Source organism: Silurus meridionalis, chromosome 5, assembly GCF_014805685.1.
Source record: "Silurus meridionalis isolate SWU-2019-XX chromosome 5, ASM1480568v1, whole genome shotgun sequence".
In the NCBI taxonomy this organism is placed as follows: Eukaryota; Metazoa; Chordata; class Actinopteri; order Siluriformes; family Siluridae; genus Silurus; species Silurus meridionalis.
In genome coordinates, this window is record NC_060888.1 from 16,476,147 (window position 1) to 16,497,917 (window position 21,771).

At 41.2% G+C, this 21,771-nt stretch overlaps 1 protein-coding gene across 7 annotated transcripts in view; it reads right to left on the bottom strand.

The window, feature by feature from the left end:
- Positions 1-21,771, bottom strand: part of tenm2a (teneurin transmembrane protein 2a) — a 290,186-nt gene that overhangs the window by 20,838 nt on the left and 247,577 nt on the right. For 5 of the 7 annotated variants that reach the window (XM_046849490.1, XM_046849487.1, XM_046849486.1 and 2 more), the window contains 8 exons: positions 15,566-15,691; positions 12,888-13,093; positions 12,511-12,706; positions 10,709-10,810; positions 6,551-6,745; positions 5,150-5,350; positions 4,043-4,228; positions 2,788-2,811 (listed from right to left, as the gene is read on the bottom strand). In XM_046849490.1, the coding sequence (XP_046705446.1) occupies positions 2,788-2,811; positions 4,043-4,228; positions 5,150-5,350; positions 6,551-6,745; positions 10,709-10,810; positions 12,511-12,706; positions 12,888-13,093; positions 15,566-15,691 (1,236 nt within the window). The remainder of the gene's footprint in view (positions 1-2,787; positions 2,812-4,042; positions 4,229-5,149; positions 5,351-6,550; positions 6,746-10,708; positions 10,811-12,510; positions 12,707-12,887; positions 13,094-15,565; positions 15,692-21,771) is intronic. The other 2 variants (XM_046849489.1, XM_046849488.1) reach the window with 1 other exon arrangement.

Consider the following 21,771-nt stretch of genomic DNA (forward strand, 5'->3'; position numbering starts at 1 on the left):
TACCAATTATATTTCTCTCACCAAAAATTTCAAGCAAAGAGGCTCAGTTTGTATTACTGTAAGAGGATTAGCACATATGTCAGTGTGTGTTTAGCCATGCTTAGGACAAAAGCCCAAAGATTAAACTTAAACAGTTAACATCTTAGCATGTCGGTGACATTGTGGCTGGTCACCATGCAGATATGGCCTTTGGAGCAGGCAGGTATCTTTTATCATATAGTCATTAGTTCTGCCTTATTTGGCACATATGACATTTCAATGGATTTGTGGTTAGGATGTCATGGGCAAAAGACCATGAAAAGCCTTGAATGCACTAAGGCCCATTTACCCTTCATGAATCAAATGCAATGTGGCTTTAATTAATACAATTTTCGACAACTGTGGTCCTTGAGATGCCACATTAACAGCCCACTATGCATTGATTGCCACACAATATTGAGTTGAGAGAAAAGTCACTTAGAAATGATTGCTTTTTAAATTAAGTTGCCATTTTAGACAGCCAAATACTTATGAAGCACCAAGACAGCAGAATCTATAGTGGCCATCGATCTTTTTTCGTTGGGCAGGACTAAGCACGGCCCCTCTTTTATGCCAAAGGCCAGTCAATTCTCCCCACAGTACCTAGAATAAAGTGGGGCTTCACAAAGTATTAAGACACCAGGCTAAAGTAATGTGATTGGACATCATTGTAATCCCTTGAAAAAGGAGGTGAAATTGCCTTGGGTTATGGGTCAGTAGACATTCTTGGAGAAGGATAGATGAAGGTGGGTGGAAGGCAAAGAAAATCCCTGTATGTTCTTAGAAGTCAGGTGGACTATGATGTACACTACACAATGTAACTAAAGGAAGGGAAAGGAAAACAGAAGGGAAAACAAAAAAGGGAAGGAGAGAATGAAATAAAAAAAGAAAGAAAGAAAAAAAAAAGAAAAAGAAAGAAAGAAAAAAAAGAAACAAACTAAAGAACTAATGAAAGAAGGCCTGAGAGCTTGTAACACTGAAAGAAACAGACCGGGAGGGAAAACCTGTTCTCTGCCACGTTCCACAATCTGCTTGTGTGCAGCTCTATCCCCTTTAAAGGTCATAAAACTAAAGGTTAGTTTCATAAATCCTTGAAACTATCCTTAGGTTGGGACTGATAAAAATCAAATAGTGAGAGAACCTACAAAATACCCTCCAACTAGGACTGGCCTCAGCTTCATACTTGTACAACCACAAAGTCAAATTTCTCCCTATATTTCTCATACACAGAAACCACTGGTAGGTTAGATAAGCGGTTTTACAGGCTTCAGATAGTCTACTGCTATAGTACCATATAGAAATATGAAGAAAGGTATATCTGAGCGCTGGCTGAATTTATAACACGGATATGAAACACTATAAAAAAAAATAGCAGAAGATATGGCCATGTCAAATGTAAACCCAACATCCAAGCTTTGATTAAACGCTGATGAACAAACTGGGTAATGCACATTTGTCTTGCATGCCTGTTCATCCCCACTGAGCATGGCTTACGCATGTGGTCCAATCATGCATTTGATCAAGCGTAAACCAGGTTCACCTGGAGTGCACCAGCATGCAAAGTCAATGTGCATACCGAACGAGTTTCTGCAACCAGTCTTTTCACACTTTTCCTCATTCTTTTGGTTAATTTTTGCACTGGGGATGTGCTTTTATTCCAATATACCACAATTAAATGATAATGCATGATATTTTGGAAGAATACACCACGAGGAATTCAGCACTGGGTTTTCTCCTTTCTCTAATTTAAATGTTAAAAGGCCCCACTGATGCATCCTAATAGGGTGATTACTGAAAGTCCATCCGGCACCCCGCAGTTGCTTCTTTCACACTGTTAGAGTGCAACACACTCCAAATCCCTCTATTAGTAGACACTGAGACAAAGTCATTAAAATGTCTTGCGGCAGCCCTGTGCCCTGCGGAAAAAAAAAAAATATAACAGAAAAATTGTGTACCATCTCCCTGCCAGAACTCTGCACTGGTGGCTCATAAAAATTCAACAATTACCTCAGAATCTTTGCTTTCCTAGGTGCCTTTAACCTCAGCTATAGTCCACTAATTCCACCCTTTGCAAATTTGCTGCACATGGTCCAGCCCCGCCTTGGTTTGTTTTCTCTAATTCATCGCTTTTTGTTTGAGCTCTACTCTGTAGGGCAAATAGGAGAATAGACTACTCCTCCCATGCTCTTTCATGAGAGAACACTATTACACAGACTGCGAAGAGTAGATGGACCTGAGAGAGACAAGTCATGTTTGATTCCTAATACTCTGCCAGAGATAAACTGTCGGTGACCGCTGAGTTCTTTCCGTGCACTTTGTCTTGTGATGAGTACCATGTGGAGAGAGATATGAGAGTGGAATCCTGGAAACACTAATGGGTAGGAATAAATTTTATTCACCGGCCTTACACCACCACTGTTAATGTAACCTGCCACTGGAAATTCACCAGTGGTTATTTCAAAGGCGTCTGAAAGCTTAAATCCATTTGCATTAGAAAAATCTCACACATCACAGAAAAGTAGTGAATGAGCTGAGGCTTTATAACCGTCACAGTTATAATAAACTGGTACGAGAAAACACGGACGTGAAGAAACACACACACCTGCTCTACACAGCTAGGTGCTCTACTGTACACCACCAAAGTCTAGTCTACAGGACACACTGTGGAAAGCACACAGTCTCTACACAGCCAAGCCGTCAGGAGAAGTGCTTGCGGCCAGTGCTACGGTGCAGCTAGCACTAGGACATAGTGCGGACGAGGTACAATACCTTCTTTAGTCTCATCCCAATTGTCTGCAATAGAGAGAGCACGCAAAAAGGGGGGAACAAGAGGGCGAAGTGAGAGGCAGGAGACATGCACACATGCAGTTATTTTGGAATATATGAGAGATTTCTGAAGCGATGCCACATGGCTTTGAAAAGGGTTTAAGGGACCATATATGGAACTTGATGGCAGACTCCTATATTTCAGAGGAGGTATGATGGCAATAGCCAGACAAGCTCTCTGTAAAACTGTAGGGGGGGTGAAGTAAAATCAAAAGATATTCAGACAGGTAAGTCTTGTGTCATCCTTATGAGTGACAGACTTTCTCTCTCTTTTTGTCTCTCGTACTGTCTCTTTCTCTGACTCAGAAACGTACACACACATACACACTCACATACAAACGTACACTCACACAGAGACTTCCAGACTCTGACAGAGACATGCTCATGTTCATAGATTTATTTATTTTTAGGTCTATTTTTATGAGAGAGAAGTCAGAGACACGCTAAAGCTGTGATTGTTTTCAGGGGAAGACATCTGGAGCTCTGTTCTATTATGTGAGTCAACACACCTGTCATTCAAACACAACACAGAAGTCTCCCCAATCCCTCCGGTGCACTATAATCCTTCTCTTATTCCTTCAACTGTTGCACCCCAAGGCCAAACTTCCAAATAGACTTGCTCAAATACTCTTGTGAATATCACTGCGGACTTTGGATTTGGGTCTTGATTTTGTTCTTACTATTTAGGTTTTCTGTGGAAGCCTCAAACTGGACTGTGTAATTGGGATTTTTTAATGTATTATTCTCCTTCAGTTGTCATCATGCATTAGAGAAAGTGAAAGACTCTCCTTTAACTTGTACTCCAGCTTCTCCTGTAAGTCAGAAAACCCAGTGTACCACTTTGAACTAGTGGTTTTCAATCTCAGATCTAGGGAAGCCATGTCTGCTTTCCATGCTCGGTCACCCTTTACCCAGACCACAAGGGGCTTGCTAATGACATGATGAGCTGCATCAGACAAGCGCAAAGTAAGTTTGGAGTTCTTATGATGACAAAACATTGCTTTAACTGATATTTTTTTTTTCTTTTCTTTTTCTTTTGATGTACTTGGTCCCTCCCAATGCTCTGTTGCTTTAAAATGAAAGTGACAAGACAGGCAAAGTGTCTACTAAGACTGGATGCGTGTGTGTGTGTGTGAGTGTGTATGTGTGTGTGTGTGTGTATATATAAATGGAAAAAAGGGAAACTCCATAAACTTACCAATGGTGCAGTGCTCTCCATTCCACCCCTGGTGACACTCGCACTTGCCGTCCTTGCAGGTGCCATGCTTTACACACAGGGGACTGCACACACGTTGATCGCATGCCTCGCCTGTCCAGCCCTCTTCACAGCGGCATGAGCCTCCCATACACACGCCGTGAGTCCCGCAGTCAACCGAACACACCTCTGTAGCAACATATATTTGTATTTCAAACGTATGATCATTTAAACAAGCACATTTAAACCAAGTTTTAGCTCGTCAGCATATGATGCCTTGTTCCAATATCCACTATTATGTAAACTATTATCAGATCTCCCAATGTTTACAAAAATGAAGAAAAAAAAAAAAATCAAAATGAACAATTTGACCATGAAATATTAATATGCAGTTTCATTGCAGAAGCCTATTTGGTTCAGATCCTAATAAAGGTGCTGTGAATACTATGTAACACTGGGTACTTTAACCTCTAGACAACAAAATCAAAATGAATCCCACATTGCTGTCCCTTATTTCTAAATCTAGTCAAATGAACAAATAGATTTGCTTTAATCAGTATGCAGTGTTCAGCTCTACATGTTTACCTACCAGACGATCCGCTTCTTGTTTGATCAAATAATCCGGTACAAGTTTGACCTTCCAGTATCTGACCTACCCCGTAATTCTCCTCCTAAGCTCCTAAATCCCTTTTTTGGCTAAACGTACCAAGCAAAAATGTATATATGATTTAGCAATTAATTTTGTGATATACACAGTGTTGATTCTAGCCATTGCATGCTTCTGGTCGATCAACAGGTAGGGCTTAAGCAGTATGTAGATCATTCTAGAAAAGTAAAGGGGACATATAGATTTTACCTTTAAAATTTTCTCCCTACAAATTTGCATGTAAAAAGGGAATGCATAATAGTGCATAATGCTTTAGCTTAATTTTTTTTTTTTAGTGATATTTAAGTATGCATTACTGTTTACAATTGCAATCCTGACACTGGTATAACCCTACATTTTAGATAAAGCATATACACCTAGTAAGAAATTAACAGATAATCAATTATTGACACTATATATAAATGGCAAAAAAAAAACTGTAAAACTTGTAATCTGGGAATTACCAATAGAGCAGTCTGGGCCCATCCAGTTAGGGTCGCAGCTACACAGGCCTGTGTCAGGAATGAAGGCACCATGACCGTGGCACTGATCAGGGCACTGGGCTCTGGGCAGCTCACAGTGTGTTCCTCCCCAGCCTGGCTTACAGTGGCACTCCCCACTCACACAGATACCATTATTTGAGCAGGAAGGGTCCAGGCAGTTCACTGTGTACAAATCAAACCACACATTGTAAACGAGAATTCGACCGCAGTGACATTAAAAGAAGATTGATTTCTATTTAACGAGTCTAATACATGAACGGTGTGCATAGATAGTAGAATAGATTTGGAAGGGGAAATCTAATATGCACATGAGATAGACAGTGGACTTGTGTCTGGCGAGTTTGTGACAATAACATACACACACATGCACAAAACCTTTCATCTAAGCATGAAAAATCAATATCCTTCACACTGTATGTCTGTGAATGAAGATTTCCTTTCAAATGCTGCCCCCATCTCGCCCTCTCTCCTTCCCCGGTCTCCTTCTCTAGTCATTCTGAATTGTCTAGCCTGCTCTTCGCTCACTACCTCAGGCTGTTCAGGAGAAACTGACATTGACTGTTAAGTTGCCAAGGTGATCAGACTGCTTAAATAGAGTGAAAGCTATTTGACAAATTGCGTGCCCCCAGCCTGAGTTCGGCTGTATCGCCCCCTCTCTGTACAACCCCGTCTCACCCTTCACTTTCATACAACAAAGTCATTTGCAGAGGGCTGTTCTTTTTAGGCTGCAGAAATGGTGCATCACGTTTATTGATTTTTGTGCTTCTGCCACTCCAGATAAATTGTCTGAGCAACTATATTGCGATGAAAATCTGACAGGAGGGAAGAAAAAGAGAGAGAAAGGGGCTTGTAAATAAAAAAAGGAATAAGTGCTAACCCAGACGCTCATGCTTTTTTTTATTGCTAATGTGCTCTCTCTTTCTCTCTGTCCACAAGATGATGTGTCTGCTCTGTTCTCAACCTAATATTTCCTCTGACCATCACCTATTTTTATATGTAACCCTCTCTTGCACAATTTTCTCGTCTGTGTGCAAGCGTGCAACTCCTCTCATCTCTAAACTATGAATTTTACAAAAATCATTTTAATGAGAATAAAAAAAAAAAAGAATATCTATTGAAAAACAATTTGTCCAAATAATGTGCCACACGTTTTCACTTTGCACAATAAAATAATCACTGATGCCTTGGAGTTATTTAGTAACTAATAGTCCATGTGCTCTTGTAAACAAATTTTGATAAAAGTTAATATAGTACATTCTTTTGTGTTTAAAAAAATAAAGAAAGAAAGAAAGAAAGAAAGAAAGAAAGAAAGAAAGAAAGAAAGAAAGAAAGAAAGAAAGAAAGAAACACACAGACACACACCTTCAGCACAGTTCTCTCCTTTGTAACCCAGCGAACAGACACAGGTGCCTTCCTTGCAGGTTCCATGGCCACTGCACTGAGGATCAATGCACTGATTTATTGGAATATCACATTCTGACCCCTTCCAGCCACTGTAGCATGTACACGAGCCTTTATCATATTGTCCATTACCACTGCAGAGCACTGGGCATGCAGCTGTTAGTAAAAGAGAAAGAGAAAGAAAGAGAGAGAGAAAGAAAGAGTGAGAAAGAGAGATATTTTTTTCATTTACACATGATTTATAGGATTCTTTCCGACAGGTTTGTTTAGTAAACCAGGAAAACAATAAGCATAAAAAAAATCACAATAAACTAGATCAAGTTTATGTAAGCATTTTACAAAAAGTGCGCAGACTGCACTGATGACAGATGGAGAAAAACACTCGACTGCGGAACACATGTGCTTGTGCTTACAGCGTTGTAGGAACAGAGAATATGAGGTACAACAAATTAATAGGCATGCCCAATCTGCATACATGACAGCAGATGAACAGCAGGAAGCCATTCCAAAGCATTCTTTAATGGACCTGCTTTCAGGACTGGAGCACGGATTTATTTTAATTTGTTCATCTGCGTAATTTTCTTCAGTAGCCGATTATTCCGGTCAGGGTCGCAGCAGGTGCCGGGAACACTGAGTGTGAGGTGGGAATACGCCCTGCAGAAGACACCAGTCTATTACAGGCCATTCTGTATAGGCATCATGTCACAAAGTAACGCACAGATTGACTCACTCACGTACACCCATTCACACCCAGGCACAATTCAGAGTATTCCCTTAGCGCCACATCCTTTGGAAGGAGCCTGGTGTATGTGCAAAAACTTTGCCCTGTAGCTCGTAAATTATTAAGCACAAAAATGTTCAACCCTAATTACTAAATGATGCCACAGGAGCTAATTGCTGAACTTTGCACCCATAAAAACTAAATATATATATAAAAATAAAGCATAGATAGATAGATAGATAGATAGATAGATAGATAGATAGATAGATAGATAGATAGATAGATAGATAGATAGACTTATATCAGGATAGCTGCATTTTTACTAGTTCTTGCTGTTAGATTCTGACACATTTAAGTTTTTGATATTGAATTGAAAATGAGTGAAAATGATTGCGCTTCAGATAAAAACAAAATACATTTAATTGTAGCTAGCTGCTGTTGTCATGAACAGCTATATCAACTATAATTAGCTGTGTATACACTAAGAACACAAGCAAAAAAAAAATAACCCCACAAACAAACAAATAGGGCTATACATCATAAACCCCATGTATGTCATAAATTCCCTCTCTGAGCGTGTGCTGTGCATCTCGACATGCATCGTAGCTCCGGGCTCAAACACCACTGCTTCTGCGCTTTGTATTTAGTTCCTGTAATGTTTTATTTATACAGTCACGCATTTTGTTTTGATTCAGTCTTGCCCTCTGATTGGACCATTTCTCGATTGTTTTAAATTTTATTTTAGTTCAATCATGATTGGTTTGTGAAGTTTCAGTCGATAAGGAGTCTTATCGTCGCCGAGGCTTACAACATAAAGCCTGGATTTCCTGTTTCCTGGTTTCTCTTTGTTTCCCAATTCCTTTGTTTCCTGTTCATAGATTATCCCAGTTTGTTTCCGCCTGTCTACGCTTCAGACCTCGATGATATATGGAAATGCCCAAATTGAATCCATGCGCTTGCATCCTGCCTCTTCTCACCGAATGTCACAGCTTTGAGTAGAATGCGTTTAAAGAACTGCGAAAACAAAAGTTTGTTCTAGAATCTTAAAAATAAAATAAAAAAAAACAGAATAATCTCTTATTAACAGACCAAATTTGATAAGGCAATATGAAGCGCACTTCTCTTGTGTGTAGACGACTATAATTGGTTGGGACTTGTGAATAGTGTGTATGTAAGCGAATACGAGTCTCTCACTATGTGTGTCAGTGTGTGCTCATTAATGAGTTGTGATGGATGAGTGCAGGGATGTGAGAACAGATGTGCTCATTGGTTTTTGTCTCATTTATAAGTCTGCAGCCATAAAGAGTGAACTCCTCTCTTTCAAACACCCCTTTCGACAACCACACACACAGTGAAGTATACCACGAGCCTGTTACAAGATGTGGTGTTGGAGATGGTTGCCTCTGGTGATGCATTTGCAATTTACGTTAATGAATGCAAGTCTCCCCGGTTACATTTGACAACAGCTGACTGAGGCAGATTCACCACCAGTGATGTCAACAAACTGCATTACCCATAACCCTGCCTTAGATCTCTGCATCTCTGAATGGTCCAATCTGCAACTTTCATTAGAGCGTTCCGGGTGAAAGAGGAATCTGATAGCATCCAATATCTTCGGTGCACACAAACACACACATGCACACACCTGCGCATGCAAATCTGCATAGATGGAGGGAGACGCGAAAGAAATCGATAAAAAGATGCGCAGCTATGCGATGAGAGGAGAAGGAGGTCAGGGCTTCGGAAAGGAGGAGAAGATGGCAGAAGTGTTAAGATGAAGAAAACTGTAATGAAACAAAATGTAATCTAACAGTGAGGTAACTAAACTATTAATCACAAGGCTCCCAGGTGAACAATGGGAGATATTGGCTTGCATGAACTCACATCCATCATCGCAATGCCTTAGAGATGCCTGTGCACGCAATGCCCCCTCCTCCCTGCCCCAATGCACACACACAAATTTCTGAATACAAGAACTGTTTTTACACACTTAAGATGAAATAGGATGTAATGATTAGTTTAAGCTGCCTGTGTCAGTGAACTTAATTTGTGAATGCACAGAGCTATTATCTAATAAGACTTTTTTCACACACACACACACACACACACACACCACACACACGGACACAGTCCCACTCAGGAAGTTCCAATGGTTCCCAGGTATGGAGCAGTGGGACATCCCTTGGTCAAATGGTGAAATAAAAGCCTCTGAGGTCAGGCGCTATATAGTGCACAGGGGCAACATTGTGGCACTTTTGGTGAATGTAAAGGACAACCTCGATTTATCTTTCCAATAGGCAGGCCCTAGATGCATTTTACCTGTGTGATAGATGCGGGCTATGCTACCAACCCCCATCCCTTCCCTGCTGATATTCCATGATCTTCCCAAATACTGCTGTTTACTGACTCTACATGTTTATATGCGTGAAATGAGACAAAAATACACTATACACTATAGATGGGAAACAAATTCACCACAGGATGCCATGCACACACACAAACACAATTTACAGTCGCAAAGCCACCTACCGGCGTGCTTTTAAGCCGTGGGAGGAAACCCACACAGACACGGGGAAAACATGCAAGACTCTACCCAGGCAGTAACATGAGATCAGGATCAAAGCGAGAACCCTAGAGCTGCGAGGAGGCGATGCTACCCGCTGCACCGCCATGCTGACAATTTTTCCTGGATCAGGGTAATTGTTTATGTCAAAGCGGTTGTTAACAGCTGTGTTTAGATTTGATCACTGAAGCGGTGCGCTCGTTTTTTTTTCTTGTTTTTTTGTTCTGCTGGTTTAAAAGCTTTACTGTATCATGTATCATCGCCAGAACGTAATCAGAAAATATTTTAATCCAATTTCGATCCTGGAATGTACAAACAAGAATTACTGAACACCTGAAACTCTGGATGTGCATCTGCATTTTGATAAATGAAACCCTAAGGACAGAAAACGATATATCAAAAACTTTACATCTACATGAGAGCATTGCTGAAAGCCCCCAAATAATAACACCCGAGGAAGAAGTACTGTTCCCCTTAAGTTCGCCATTGCAAAGGAGCTTTAATACAGAACGTGTTTCAACAAGGTCTATCACCCTGATTTATAGCCCAGATAAACAACAAATGCTCACTTTTTCCTTTTCATGGTTAGCAATGTTGTGTTCTACTTTATGTCTACTTTTTCTTCCTCATGTTTTCTCCATTTTCTCTGTCTCGCTGCTCACTTTGTTATCCCAGCCTCGTATATAAAACCACTGAACACACTATTTCCTTTGTACATAACCTCGTTCCGTCTTTGATTCTAGCATGTACCAGGGGGGTTGTAAGCGTTCCCCCTGCCACTCGCTGTGTGCACACTTATGACAGAGGTCAGCACGTAAATTGGAAGGTCTCCTACCTTTCGAGCAGTCCATGCCATGGAAGCCGGGGAAGCAGTGACACACTCCTGACACACATTCGCCGTTACCATGGCAATTCCGCGGGCACTCTTGCACCGAGTCTGCGAAAAGGGAGGACACTTGTCTGAGAAATGGTGGTTATGACAGGAAATATGACTGAAGCCTTGATCCGCCTATTACACTTATCTTATTCTTGTTCATCTTTCCAACCCTTCATCTCTACCTCGTCCTTTACACTCTTAAAGTCGACGGAAACTATTTTTATAACTTTATGTTCCAAGGTCACACATGTGCAGCTCTAGCTGAGTCCTTGGCAAAGTCCGCTTTGTTAAGTGAGCATTCTTGAAAATTCATGACACTGATAATATTCCACCAGGTTCTGATAATTGTTGCTGAGGTGAACTGAACCCAAAAAAAAAAAAACCAGTCATGTGAGTGTATGCTTAAGGCCATGTGTACGCATTATGAAGGAGTTTTGATGAGTGATTTCTACGGTGTGTCTCTCAAATGTTATTTCCAACCAATGCCATTTGTGTCTATACTTTTTCCTCCCAAGGGTCAAATAAACAAAGGGCCCAGGGCTGAAAATTGGATTGACTCCTTCCCATCTCTTCCTCCCTCGCTTTTTTCTCTTTCTATCTCCAGAGGCCTGCATCATTATTGTTACAACCAATTCAAACCTCAAAGCATTTAATTAGCCATGTTCAGCAGCACAACTGATGTGCATAATGTTAATTGGTGTGATATCACTTATTACAGTTATCTATTCATGTGTGAATAATATTTCTGTATGTGCAAGGTGTGCATCTCACTCAAAGTTAAAAGGCTGTGAAGTATTTAATTCATTTAAATGCTTCACAATATCTTGCCATTAATGATAACAAAGGCATTAAGGGGCATGTTCCTTGTGCCAAGTCTGCCCTCTAAACACGAGTCAGTCAACATCTCTTTTGTTTAAGACGTTTCTTCATCTATCTTATTACATACCTCGCTGGCTTCTGTTTAATCCTGGTTGCTAATGCAATAGCAGATCCACAAATAGATTTATTTTGTCGGATACATTTTTTCTACATGTCTCTACTGTCTTTTTGGAGTTTTTAACAGTCAGAGTTAAATCCTCCTCAAACTTTAGAACAGACGCAAGGCTTTTCTGTGCTAACATTTATCAAACTCCTTTTTTTTTTGTCTTTTGTTCCCCCCCTTTTTTTTATTAACGATTGTCTAAGAAAAAAAAAGAGAAAAAAAGGGAGGCTGGAAAGAGAACAGCTGTTTGTATCTGCAATGCAAGACGGGGCTTCTGCAAGTGCCTGTAACACGGAAATAAATGAAACAAATACATTTCAAGTACAGATGCATTTAATGCCCGTCAGACGATTATGTATACGGTGATGTTTCCAGCTATTTATTGAAGCCGTAGAGCTTTTTGTTCCTAAAAGTTCCCTTTACAAAACACTGACATTATTCATAGACCGACTTTTTGATTCATAGGCACAATTCAGAAATCCATTTTTAATCCATTTTTGGATTTTGTGGTTAAATAATGATAATAACTCAATATGAAATTGAATAGGTTGTGTCGGACTTTCTAATCCCTGCTGATCTCTGTAGCTTTGAATTCCTGTGAGAAGTGGAGAAATCATAGCAAAGCACCACCCCTCTACTTCTTTCCTTTTGCTCTACTACTCTTCAGATCTGTCTGCACTCTGCAAATGGAAGTGGAGAGCAACTCGGAGTGAATTTCTTGGCCAGTGGAAGATAAGGGCACTGAGTGACTGTGCATGAGTGTGAGAGGCTGACTGACCTAATATAGCTGTGCTGAAGGATACAGCCTCTTTCTCCTTGCCATCATTGTAAAAGGCCAGGTGCCATGTGCCGGGATCCAGATACTGCACAAACACGGCTTCGTTCAGAACCACCGTCTGGATACTGCGCCGCTCTCGAGGGGACTCCACCACGCTCCATTTCTCTTTCCCATCTAAGCACTCCATATAGTCATACTACAGAGATAGAGTGAGAGAGAGAGAGAGTTAAAAAGAGAGATTAAAACCTTAAAACTGCATTTTTAAAGAATCATTCTGTCCATGTCAACCTTTTATACAGAAAAAACACCAAAACAACAGTGGAGCCCAACCGATGAGGATTCTCCACACTGCAGACAGTAGGCTAAAAAAAAATTACCTGTGCATGAGATGGGGGCAGGCCTTTGCGAATATACACGCCGAAAAGTGCATCTTTTCCCAGGGAAATGTTGAATTTGAGAAACTGGGGCTGGCTGAGATGGAGCAGAGATCGCCAGAATACACCTGGTGGTACCTCCTGAGTCACCCGCCTGCCGACGTCCAGATTTCCTGTATCTATGCTGCTGTTTCGCAACCCACTAGACCCTAAAAAAGACAGAATTGTAGAAAAATTTACCTCCCTCTCCCCCTTCTTATAGAAAAAAAAAATACAGAATAGCAGAGAATAAAAAAAAAGACATTCTCTCTTTCTTTCAGAAATAAATCAATCTTAGTCTCAGATCTGATTCAAAATGGATGAAAAGGAAAGCACTTCCTCCCACTGCTGGGTGTTTGGAGCGCCACCTCACTGTACAGTTAAAACAGAAAAGTAAGTCAACCGTTACAGAGTAAAAAAAAAAAAAAAAAAATGGCACTTTTTTTTTTTTTGTCATTTAGTATCAAATCTGCCATGTTCTACAGTACAGATCAGGAATGTATCACACATGTAGTAAATTCAGTTTATCAGGAGTGTGATCATAGCTTCATCAGAGCACATCTCGAATGTTTCTTTCAGATTGAAGGATATGTTTGAAGTTAATATGCTACAACTAAGAGGAGCTCCTCCGATCTGCAATATATTATTATATCTCCTCCGATCTGTTATAGCGATCAAACAACCACTGTGATTTCAGGCTTCCCTTTTTAAAAATAGTTTAGGTGTGGCCGAATAACGCACTGTACCAGAGTATAATAAAGTCAGGACAAGGAAATGTCTCGGTGATGAATCCATAGGGAATATATAAATTAGGCCTCGACAAAATTCCTTCTGATAACAGCAGCAGAGAGGAAAAGCAGGACTTCACAGCTACAATATCTGTTTCTCAGTGCTCTTTCCCTCACTCTTGTCCATCTCCTCAGAGACTCCATCAAAGTTTAAAAAGAGCTCCAGTATGATAAGAGGGTGTATATTCTCCAGCCTGAGGCATGTAGTGCACGTCAACAAAACACAGTCCCTGTTTACCCTCCTAATGACACATGCTGTTATCCACTTCTGATTTAATGGAAAACGCTCATGTGCTCACTCTCTCTCTCTCTCTCTCTCTCTCACATATTCAATCTGCCGCTCTTTTTGTTGCTCCCAATGATGGTTGAGTGTAAATGGATGCAGCATGCAGCCGACTCTTACTCTCTCCTTAGCTTTTGTGCAAGGGAGAACACACACTCACACACAGCCCTGCTGTAATCAGGTCAGTTCGACGCAGGAGACCACTGGCCTGACAGAGTAAAGCTGTGAAAAATGGCAAAGGAATAAAGAACAATGAAAACACAATCAGGAAAAAAAGTGGCTATCACAAGAGTGGAGTGAGCCGCTGCTCATTAATACGGGGCAGCAAAGAGCAGGGCGAGAAATGGAGCAACGGCAGAAGGAGGGAAAATAAAAAGTTGCGCCGGGAAGCTGAAGACGCCTCTGGGATGGTTGGTGGTACTGCCCTGGAACAATAGTTCGCCTCTGTTTCCTGAAGAAAGTATCGAATAAGCGTGAGAGTTAACGTAGATCAGGCGTAAAAGTTGCCGAGAACAAAGCAGACAACAGTGATTACCTTGAACAAAGGCAAAAATGAAAAGCCACAGAAATGTTGAAATACGGCAAAGCGCAGTGAAACGTAGATGAAATGCAGCATGGGGGCGAACAAAAGCGTCGCTAAACAGACAAGATCAATCAGAAAACGGAGATATAAGAAATACCTGAAATGCATATTCATGAAGTGCACATGTGCAGGTGTGAGGAGGCCCTGATGCAACCATGTTGAAAGGTGGAGATTTGAGGCTCTTGAAATGGAGTGCATTTTTTTTTCCAGCCCACACTTTAATCAGAGAGAAGAGCACTTCCAACTCATCACACACTCACTCAGATAGCAGTGTGTGGAGAGGGAGGATGAATGCAAAACTCAATAGAGGGGGTGAAGAGACAGAGAGAGACAGAGGAAGAGGGAGATATTCGTGCTTGACACAGCTGTGAAGTTAAGCGCTTGAAGATTATGATTGGGGAAACTGTTCAGCTGTCTTTTTGGGTAAGAGGAAATGCATTGTGATGGAAAGTGTGTGTGAGTGTCTGAACCGTGAGAGAGCGAAAGAGGACATGAGACGTGAGCCAGTGTGGAGCTCACGGTGAGCGAGTGTCTGTTTGACTAATGTTAGAAGAACACTATACTCTTTAAATATGTGACGTCTCTCAAGATCTGGTGGTAGTTTATAAGAGACTTCAAAGAGGTTTTGAACCAGGATTGTCTCAAGTATACTGTATAGACCCCTCTACTCTTCTCAGGAGTACCAGAGATGCAGCTAGAGGAATTAAATATCCAAAAAGATTTGTTGATGAAAGATGGATGAAAGACGTGTGTCAGTGAGAAAGCTAGCTAGAGAGAAAGCAAAAATATTGCACTGGTCAGAAGAGAGTGTGAGAGAGTAGAAATCTTTAACCAAAAGTTGTCAGAGAAGTCTACAAATCAGTCAGAGCATGGAGAAAACCTTTGGTCTGTTCAGTCTTTACACTCTGTGCCACTCCTCCCCACCTAATTGCTGCCTCGCCGAGCGCATGGACCATGGTCCTGTGGCTCCACAGACTGTGCTGCTTACCTCTGCCTCCAGAGGGCCCTGTGGTCTCATCATTGGTGCCAGGCATGCCTGCTGTGCCCAAGCCGTGGCTCAGCACGGGAGCTTCCACGGGCTTCAGCTGCCAGGTCAACCCCAACAGGTTTAAAGCTGCAAATATGAAAGAAAGAACAGAGCCAAAAGAAAAGGAGAACGTGTCAGTGAAAACAGGAATGAAGACCAAACGCCTACCCCAGGGGTGTCAGACTCCAGTCCTGGAGGGTTGCAGCACTGCAGAGTTTCGCTTTCTTTCTACCTCATTTAACACACTTAATTCGACGCATAAGCTAATTCCCACCGCTTCCATGGTCTGAATTTTGCTGGGTTGGGAGGCAGAAAGGAATCTCTGCAGAACCGATGCCCTCCAGGATGAGAGTTTGATACGCCTGGGTCTGCACAAATCACGCTGGTGAGCATCACATTCCGGAGGTGTACGTGAAAGATAGAAAGCAACACGAAGCGCTGAGATTAATATCTGGAGGGACGTGAATCAGATCTCAGCGGAGACTGGATGACAAACACATGCGATGGTTGACTGACTTCATGACAGAAACTTTTGATTATACATTTAGTGGGACTAATGGGACTGCTTTAGTCGCTGCTCAGACAACTGCTAACTGTTTCTCCAACAATTTCTATTCTCCCAGCGCAGCTCTGACTTGTATATGTTCTCCAAAATTCTTCTATATTTTTCAACACAACCTTTCCCATCAGCTGCATGAGTGACATCTAACCAAAAACCACATCACTGACTTTTTGCTTTTATTGCACATTACAGCAAACAGGATTTAAGAAACTTGATCTCTGAAACGACTTTATATTTTTAAAACACAAGGTTTGGAAAATAACCCCCTTTTTCTGAGGTGGCAAAGTCGGCACCTGTGGCTCGGGCAATGGTGGACGCTACGTCTAACACATCTAATCCTTATCCATGTAGAAATCTTCGCAATTCTTTGCGAGGGGAATGACAATTATGACTCGCTGCTCTATATTATTTTCCGCTTGCAGATGTTGGTAAAATAGATGGTAATTGGCACTTTTCACAAAATGCCTCAACGCTTATTTTTTATGCGGAGGAAATCAGGGACCAGTGGGAGGCAGCGAGAGAGAGAGTGAGAGAGAGAAAGAGAGAGTGAGACAGAGAGAGAGAGAGATAGAGAGAGAGAGAGAGAGAGGAGCAAAACAACAACCAAAGCTTAAAAGAAACAAAGTATCTGAAAGACGGGAGATAAAAATAGACTTCCTCACACAACAAGAAACTTGAAGACACCTCTTTTTGTGTAAGAGCTGACACCGTTTTGAGTACGCTGTAAGCGGCGGGTTAAAAAAAAACGGGCGGTTTCTCTTTCTTCCCTTTCCTTCATTACTCACTCTGAAGCCATTTGATTTGTTTGAGGCCTGAGTTCAGTCGGCAGCTCCTCATCTCCTCAGCTTCTTCTTTCAACTGCTGCCAAACAACTTTAGCGGAAAGGCATGGAAAGACAAAGCTAACTTCCCTAAACGCACCAAAGCGTCACCGAAAGTAGACGCCACCAGGCTGATTGTGGGTCTTTGGACTGAATTTCTGTCACCAATTCGCCTCCTTAATTAAAGCAGACTTGCTTTTGAGAAAATGTCCTTCAGCATCTCTATCATCTTCACTGTTGACATCATTCACAAACACACACACACAAAAGAGAGAGACGGCAGATGACTCTCAGGAAGAACGAAAACACCAGGAGCAACAGAAACTTAATGTAATGGGTAATGCCCACAATGCCACACCGAGACATACAATGTTTACACTGACAAATCTCTGCTGAATACCTACGAGTGTTATAGTGACTGGGTTAGCAGTGCAAGGTGAAAGATTAAACTAGATTCTTGTGAATCTTTTTCCTCCTATTTGCTCAGACAGTCGTTTCCTTTCGCACGCACGCAAACAAACGCACGCGCACCTCCACGCTCCGGCTACATTTTCCCCGCTGTGATGGCGTGGAAAGAAGGCTGTGTGTTAATGACTCCCGCCCCTTTGCTCACCTTCATTCTGCTTGCCTATCACACCTAAATCTCATCCCAGAAAATCAATTTTCTCTCTTGTCAAATTCCATCTCCCCTCTGTCTGTGCCTCGGAGAGAACGCCTCCCCCCCCTTTTGTCACTCTCAGTTGAAGGAAAGAGCTGACACACATAAGAGAGTGTGCAGATATACTGCACTAGCTTTTCGCTTCTCACTTCTCACTTGTTCTGTCTCTCATTTCACTGATGCACTTTTCTTCTCTTTCCTCTCACCCTTCTTTTTTTCATCACCACCCTCTTCCTGTATCATGCTGCCGTTCTGCTGGAGATACAGCTTAAATAGGATGGATATAATCAACAGAGGAATTAGAAAATTAATAAGTAACAGCCAATGACCAGCATCCGTGGTGGCATAGAGAGATCACACACAGACAGATTAACTGCAGTTTAGACACTTTGGCTCTCTGGGCTATGATATATATATATATATATATATATATATATATATATATATATATATATATATATATATATATATATATAAACAAAATGCGTGTGTGTGTGTGTGTGTGTGTGTGCGTGCGCACACGTCAGTGTGTGTCACTAGATGGCAGTGTTGAGTTAAAACCATGTTTTGAGATGCAACAGGCGATCGAATAAATTAGGGAGTGAGTGAAAACGATGAAAGCAAGGAAGAGAGAGTTTGAGGCAGTTTTGTGTCCTGCTATAATGCACACCCTCAGATCCACACGCACACATTTTCTAAAATAAATGTAGGGTTGACGAACTATAAAATGCATCCTATTGAAAAATAAATAACATTTCATGCAATCCTCATGTATAATTCAGCGTGTTTAGTGCACGTTTGCATGTGTGTGTGTGTGTTACATGATGCAGCAGCAGATGGGAGACTTTACGAGTGTTGACTGCGAGCCGAATCCTGCGGTTTACCGAGCAAACTCGCCATCAAGGATGCGAGAGGGAAAAATGGATATGTGGCTTGTGAGTATCTATATGTATCTTGGCCACAATGCCATGGCAGGTGTCTGCATCTGGAGTGTTCCAGAACGACAAAGGCTGGCTGACTGGATGGAAATGTGGAAGTCTTTACCACAAAGTTAGAAAAGAGATAGAGAGAGATATCAATATGGAAAGTGATAGATAGACAGAGGGCTGTTTGGGTATTGTGTGGTTTAATACAAATAAGATGGCAGGGGGCTGCTTCCTGGAGAAGATAGTCATTCTTCATGTAAAGGGAGACCCAGGAGAACCTCCTGGCTCTAGCGGGTTTATTTATGTGTGTGTGTGTGTGTGTGTGTGTGTGTGTGTGTGTGTGTGTGTGTGTGTTTGCCAGAGTAAGAGAATATGTGCATACTGAGTGTTGCAAAAATACCCATCTGTGATTGAACTGCACCTGTCATCACCAGTTAGACCCCTATGTCCAGATCATGTATCCACAAAAATGCAAACATACCCAGGTGGCTGGCGGCGAATAGTAGAACAGACCCATATGCCTGCGTCCAGTGCTGTTGCTGGCGGTCTGTTTCTATGCTGATGAGAGAAAATCATGTGCGAGAGGATCCCGGGGTCCAACTCCACACTGAGCCTGAGCTAAAAATACTAGCACAGAGAGCCAGTGCTGGCCTCGCACTCTGCCACACACATACACGTGCACATGCTGAAACCGTCAGGAGGCTCTTCTACTCAACCAACACCAGCTGGATGCATTTTGGAGAGTTAAACACTGTGTGTTTGCAATAAACACTGCAGCAAAAACGAAAGGCGAAATCTTCAAACCGGCTTCAAATTTCAACAGAACAGACCTGGTGCACCTGCAACAGACCCGGATAGAGCGACTACTGAAGGAGGATGAATGTAAAAAAATATATTTTGCATTAGCAGATATTTAAATTAGAGCTTACTGCATCAGGTAAAAAATTATTAGAATTCGTAGTTAAAAAAAAAAAAAAAAAAAGAAAATCCACAAGGATAAATATGGTTCAAATTTATTCTAAGGTATTTACATACTTAATAATACTTAATAATAATAATTAATTAATTAATTTATGAACTTATTTATTAAATACATTTTTATTTATATTTTTAACAAATAATTCACATAGAGACTGAATCTAAAGATGTTCACGAAATATGCTAAGGACCTACAGTATAAAATAATGTATTCAGCCATTACAACACTATTTTTGCCTCATTATGTATGGAGTCTTTATTACAATTTGAACTGTTAATTAATTCCATGAATAAAAATATCCAAATTAATTCAAGTTTATCTGTCTTTCAGATGTAGAAAAATAAAGTATGTTATAGAAGAAATTTATTAATCCATTCCCTCTTTTTTTTTTTTTTTTTTCCACACGAAGCAGCGTGAGTCATTTGGCTGTTGTGTAAACTACAGACGGGAGGACGCATGACTTCTGAGACTATTCCGGGAACGCTAGGCGTGAGGCGGGAATACATCCTGAAAGGGGTGCCAGTCTACCACAGGTCAACATGAGTGCACACACACACACACACACACACACACACACATTTTCACACTCATTTACACCAAAGGGCAATTTAGAGCAGCCAGTTCACCTGCAAGCATATCTTATGGAGCTGAGAAGAAACCAGAAACCCTGAAGGAAGTTCAAGCTCCAGAATAAAACTGAAAGCCTAGAGGTATGAGGAGGCAGTGCTTCCTCCTGAGACACCATACCACCTAGGAAATATTATAAAACATTAAATTCAAACCACAAACTGTGAAGTTACCTGACATCTCTACTACACATACTTATTTAGTCTCCATTTGCTCGTATAATAAGCTCCACTCTTCTGAAAAGACATTCCACTAAATTTTGTAGTGTGTTTGTGGAGATTGGTGCTCATTCAGCTACAAGGTGTTAGTCTAGTCAGCTACTGATGTAGGTAAGGAGGCCTGGGGTGCAGTCAGCATTCCAGTTCATCCCAAAGTTGTTCAATAAGGACAATAAGGACAGAGCTCTATAGAAGGTCCCTCAAGATTTTCCCATGTAAACCATATCGTCATGGAGCATTGTGGTATTGTCATAATGGAGCAGGTCTGTGTCTCCTAGGTTAAGTGAAAGGAGAATTTAAGGCTACAGCACCCAAAGACGTCCTAAACAATTGTGTGCCTTTGACTTTGTGGTAACCGTTTGGGGAAGAACCACACAGGGCTGGAAAAGTCATGTGTCCCAATACTTTTGCCCATACAGTGTAGCTGACAGATGACAATTAGAAATAAAGGATGAATGAATAAGAATCGTCCTATTTACATAAAAATAACTGAGAAAGAATATATTAATAATAATAATAATAATAATAATAATAGATGACCAGAGGTGTGCACTATGAAACATGTTCACTATCACCAGTTTTCACGGTCTGCTCTCATATCCATTCATACACACACACATTATGGCAAAAGTGACACTAGCTTTAGCCCCCTGTCATATGTGTTGACTATGAGCGTACATATGGTCCAATCACAAAATAAAAAAATCACATCACATGTTTATGTCCCAGGAGAAAGCGTACAGGAATATGAGATTTGGCAAGCATTTGCTATATGCATCCATATCCATTATTCATAAAACACATCATCTCTCCCCTCCCTGTCTCAAGCTGTCTCACACAGCACACACACTAACAGGTTTTCACTTCTACACCTGTGGTACACTCAGCATGCTCATGCTTCCGTGAATTCTAGTGTACGTGTTTGTGTGTATGTGTGTGTATGTGCTCGTGTGTATAAGGGAGAGAATGGGGCGGGGTGTAATTGCTTCCCTTTTTTGTGTGCACACATATCAAGCTCTGCGGGTCCTATTTTGTGTTTGCCATCTTATGTGTCTCTATTTTTGTACGTAAGCGATCTGTGTAGCAAACGATCTGCCTATGTAGTGTAGGTGTGTGAGTGGGAGATCAAAAAAATTGTGTGTGTGTGTGTGTGTATATGTGTGAGTGTGTGCCTTCCACAGATGAAGGACAGTGTTGGGTTGTCCTTCTCTATCACAGAAACCAGGACATCCCATCCATTCCTCCACTCCTCACTCCACCGATCACGTGCACTGTTACAGTAGCGTAACTGGAGCAGAAAAAAAAAAAAAAAACCTTCGTAGTACTTAAAAAAGGTAATTTTCCCGTACCTTATTTTTACAATCTCCCTTGGCCTTC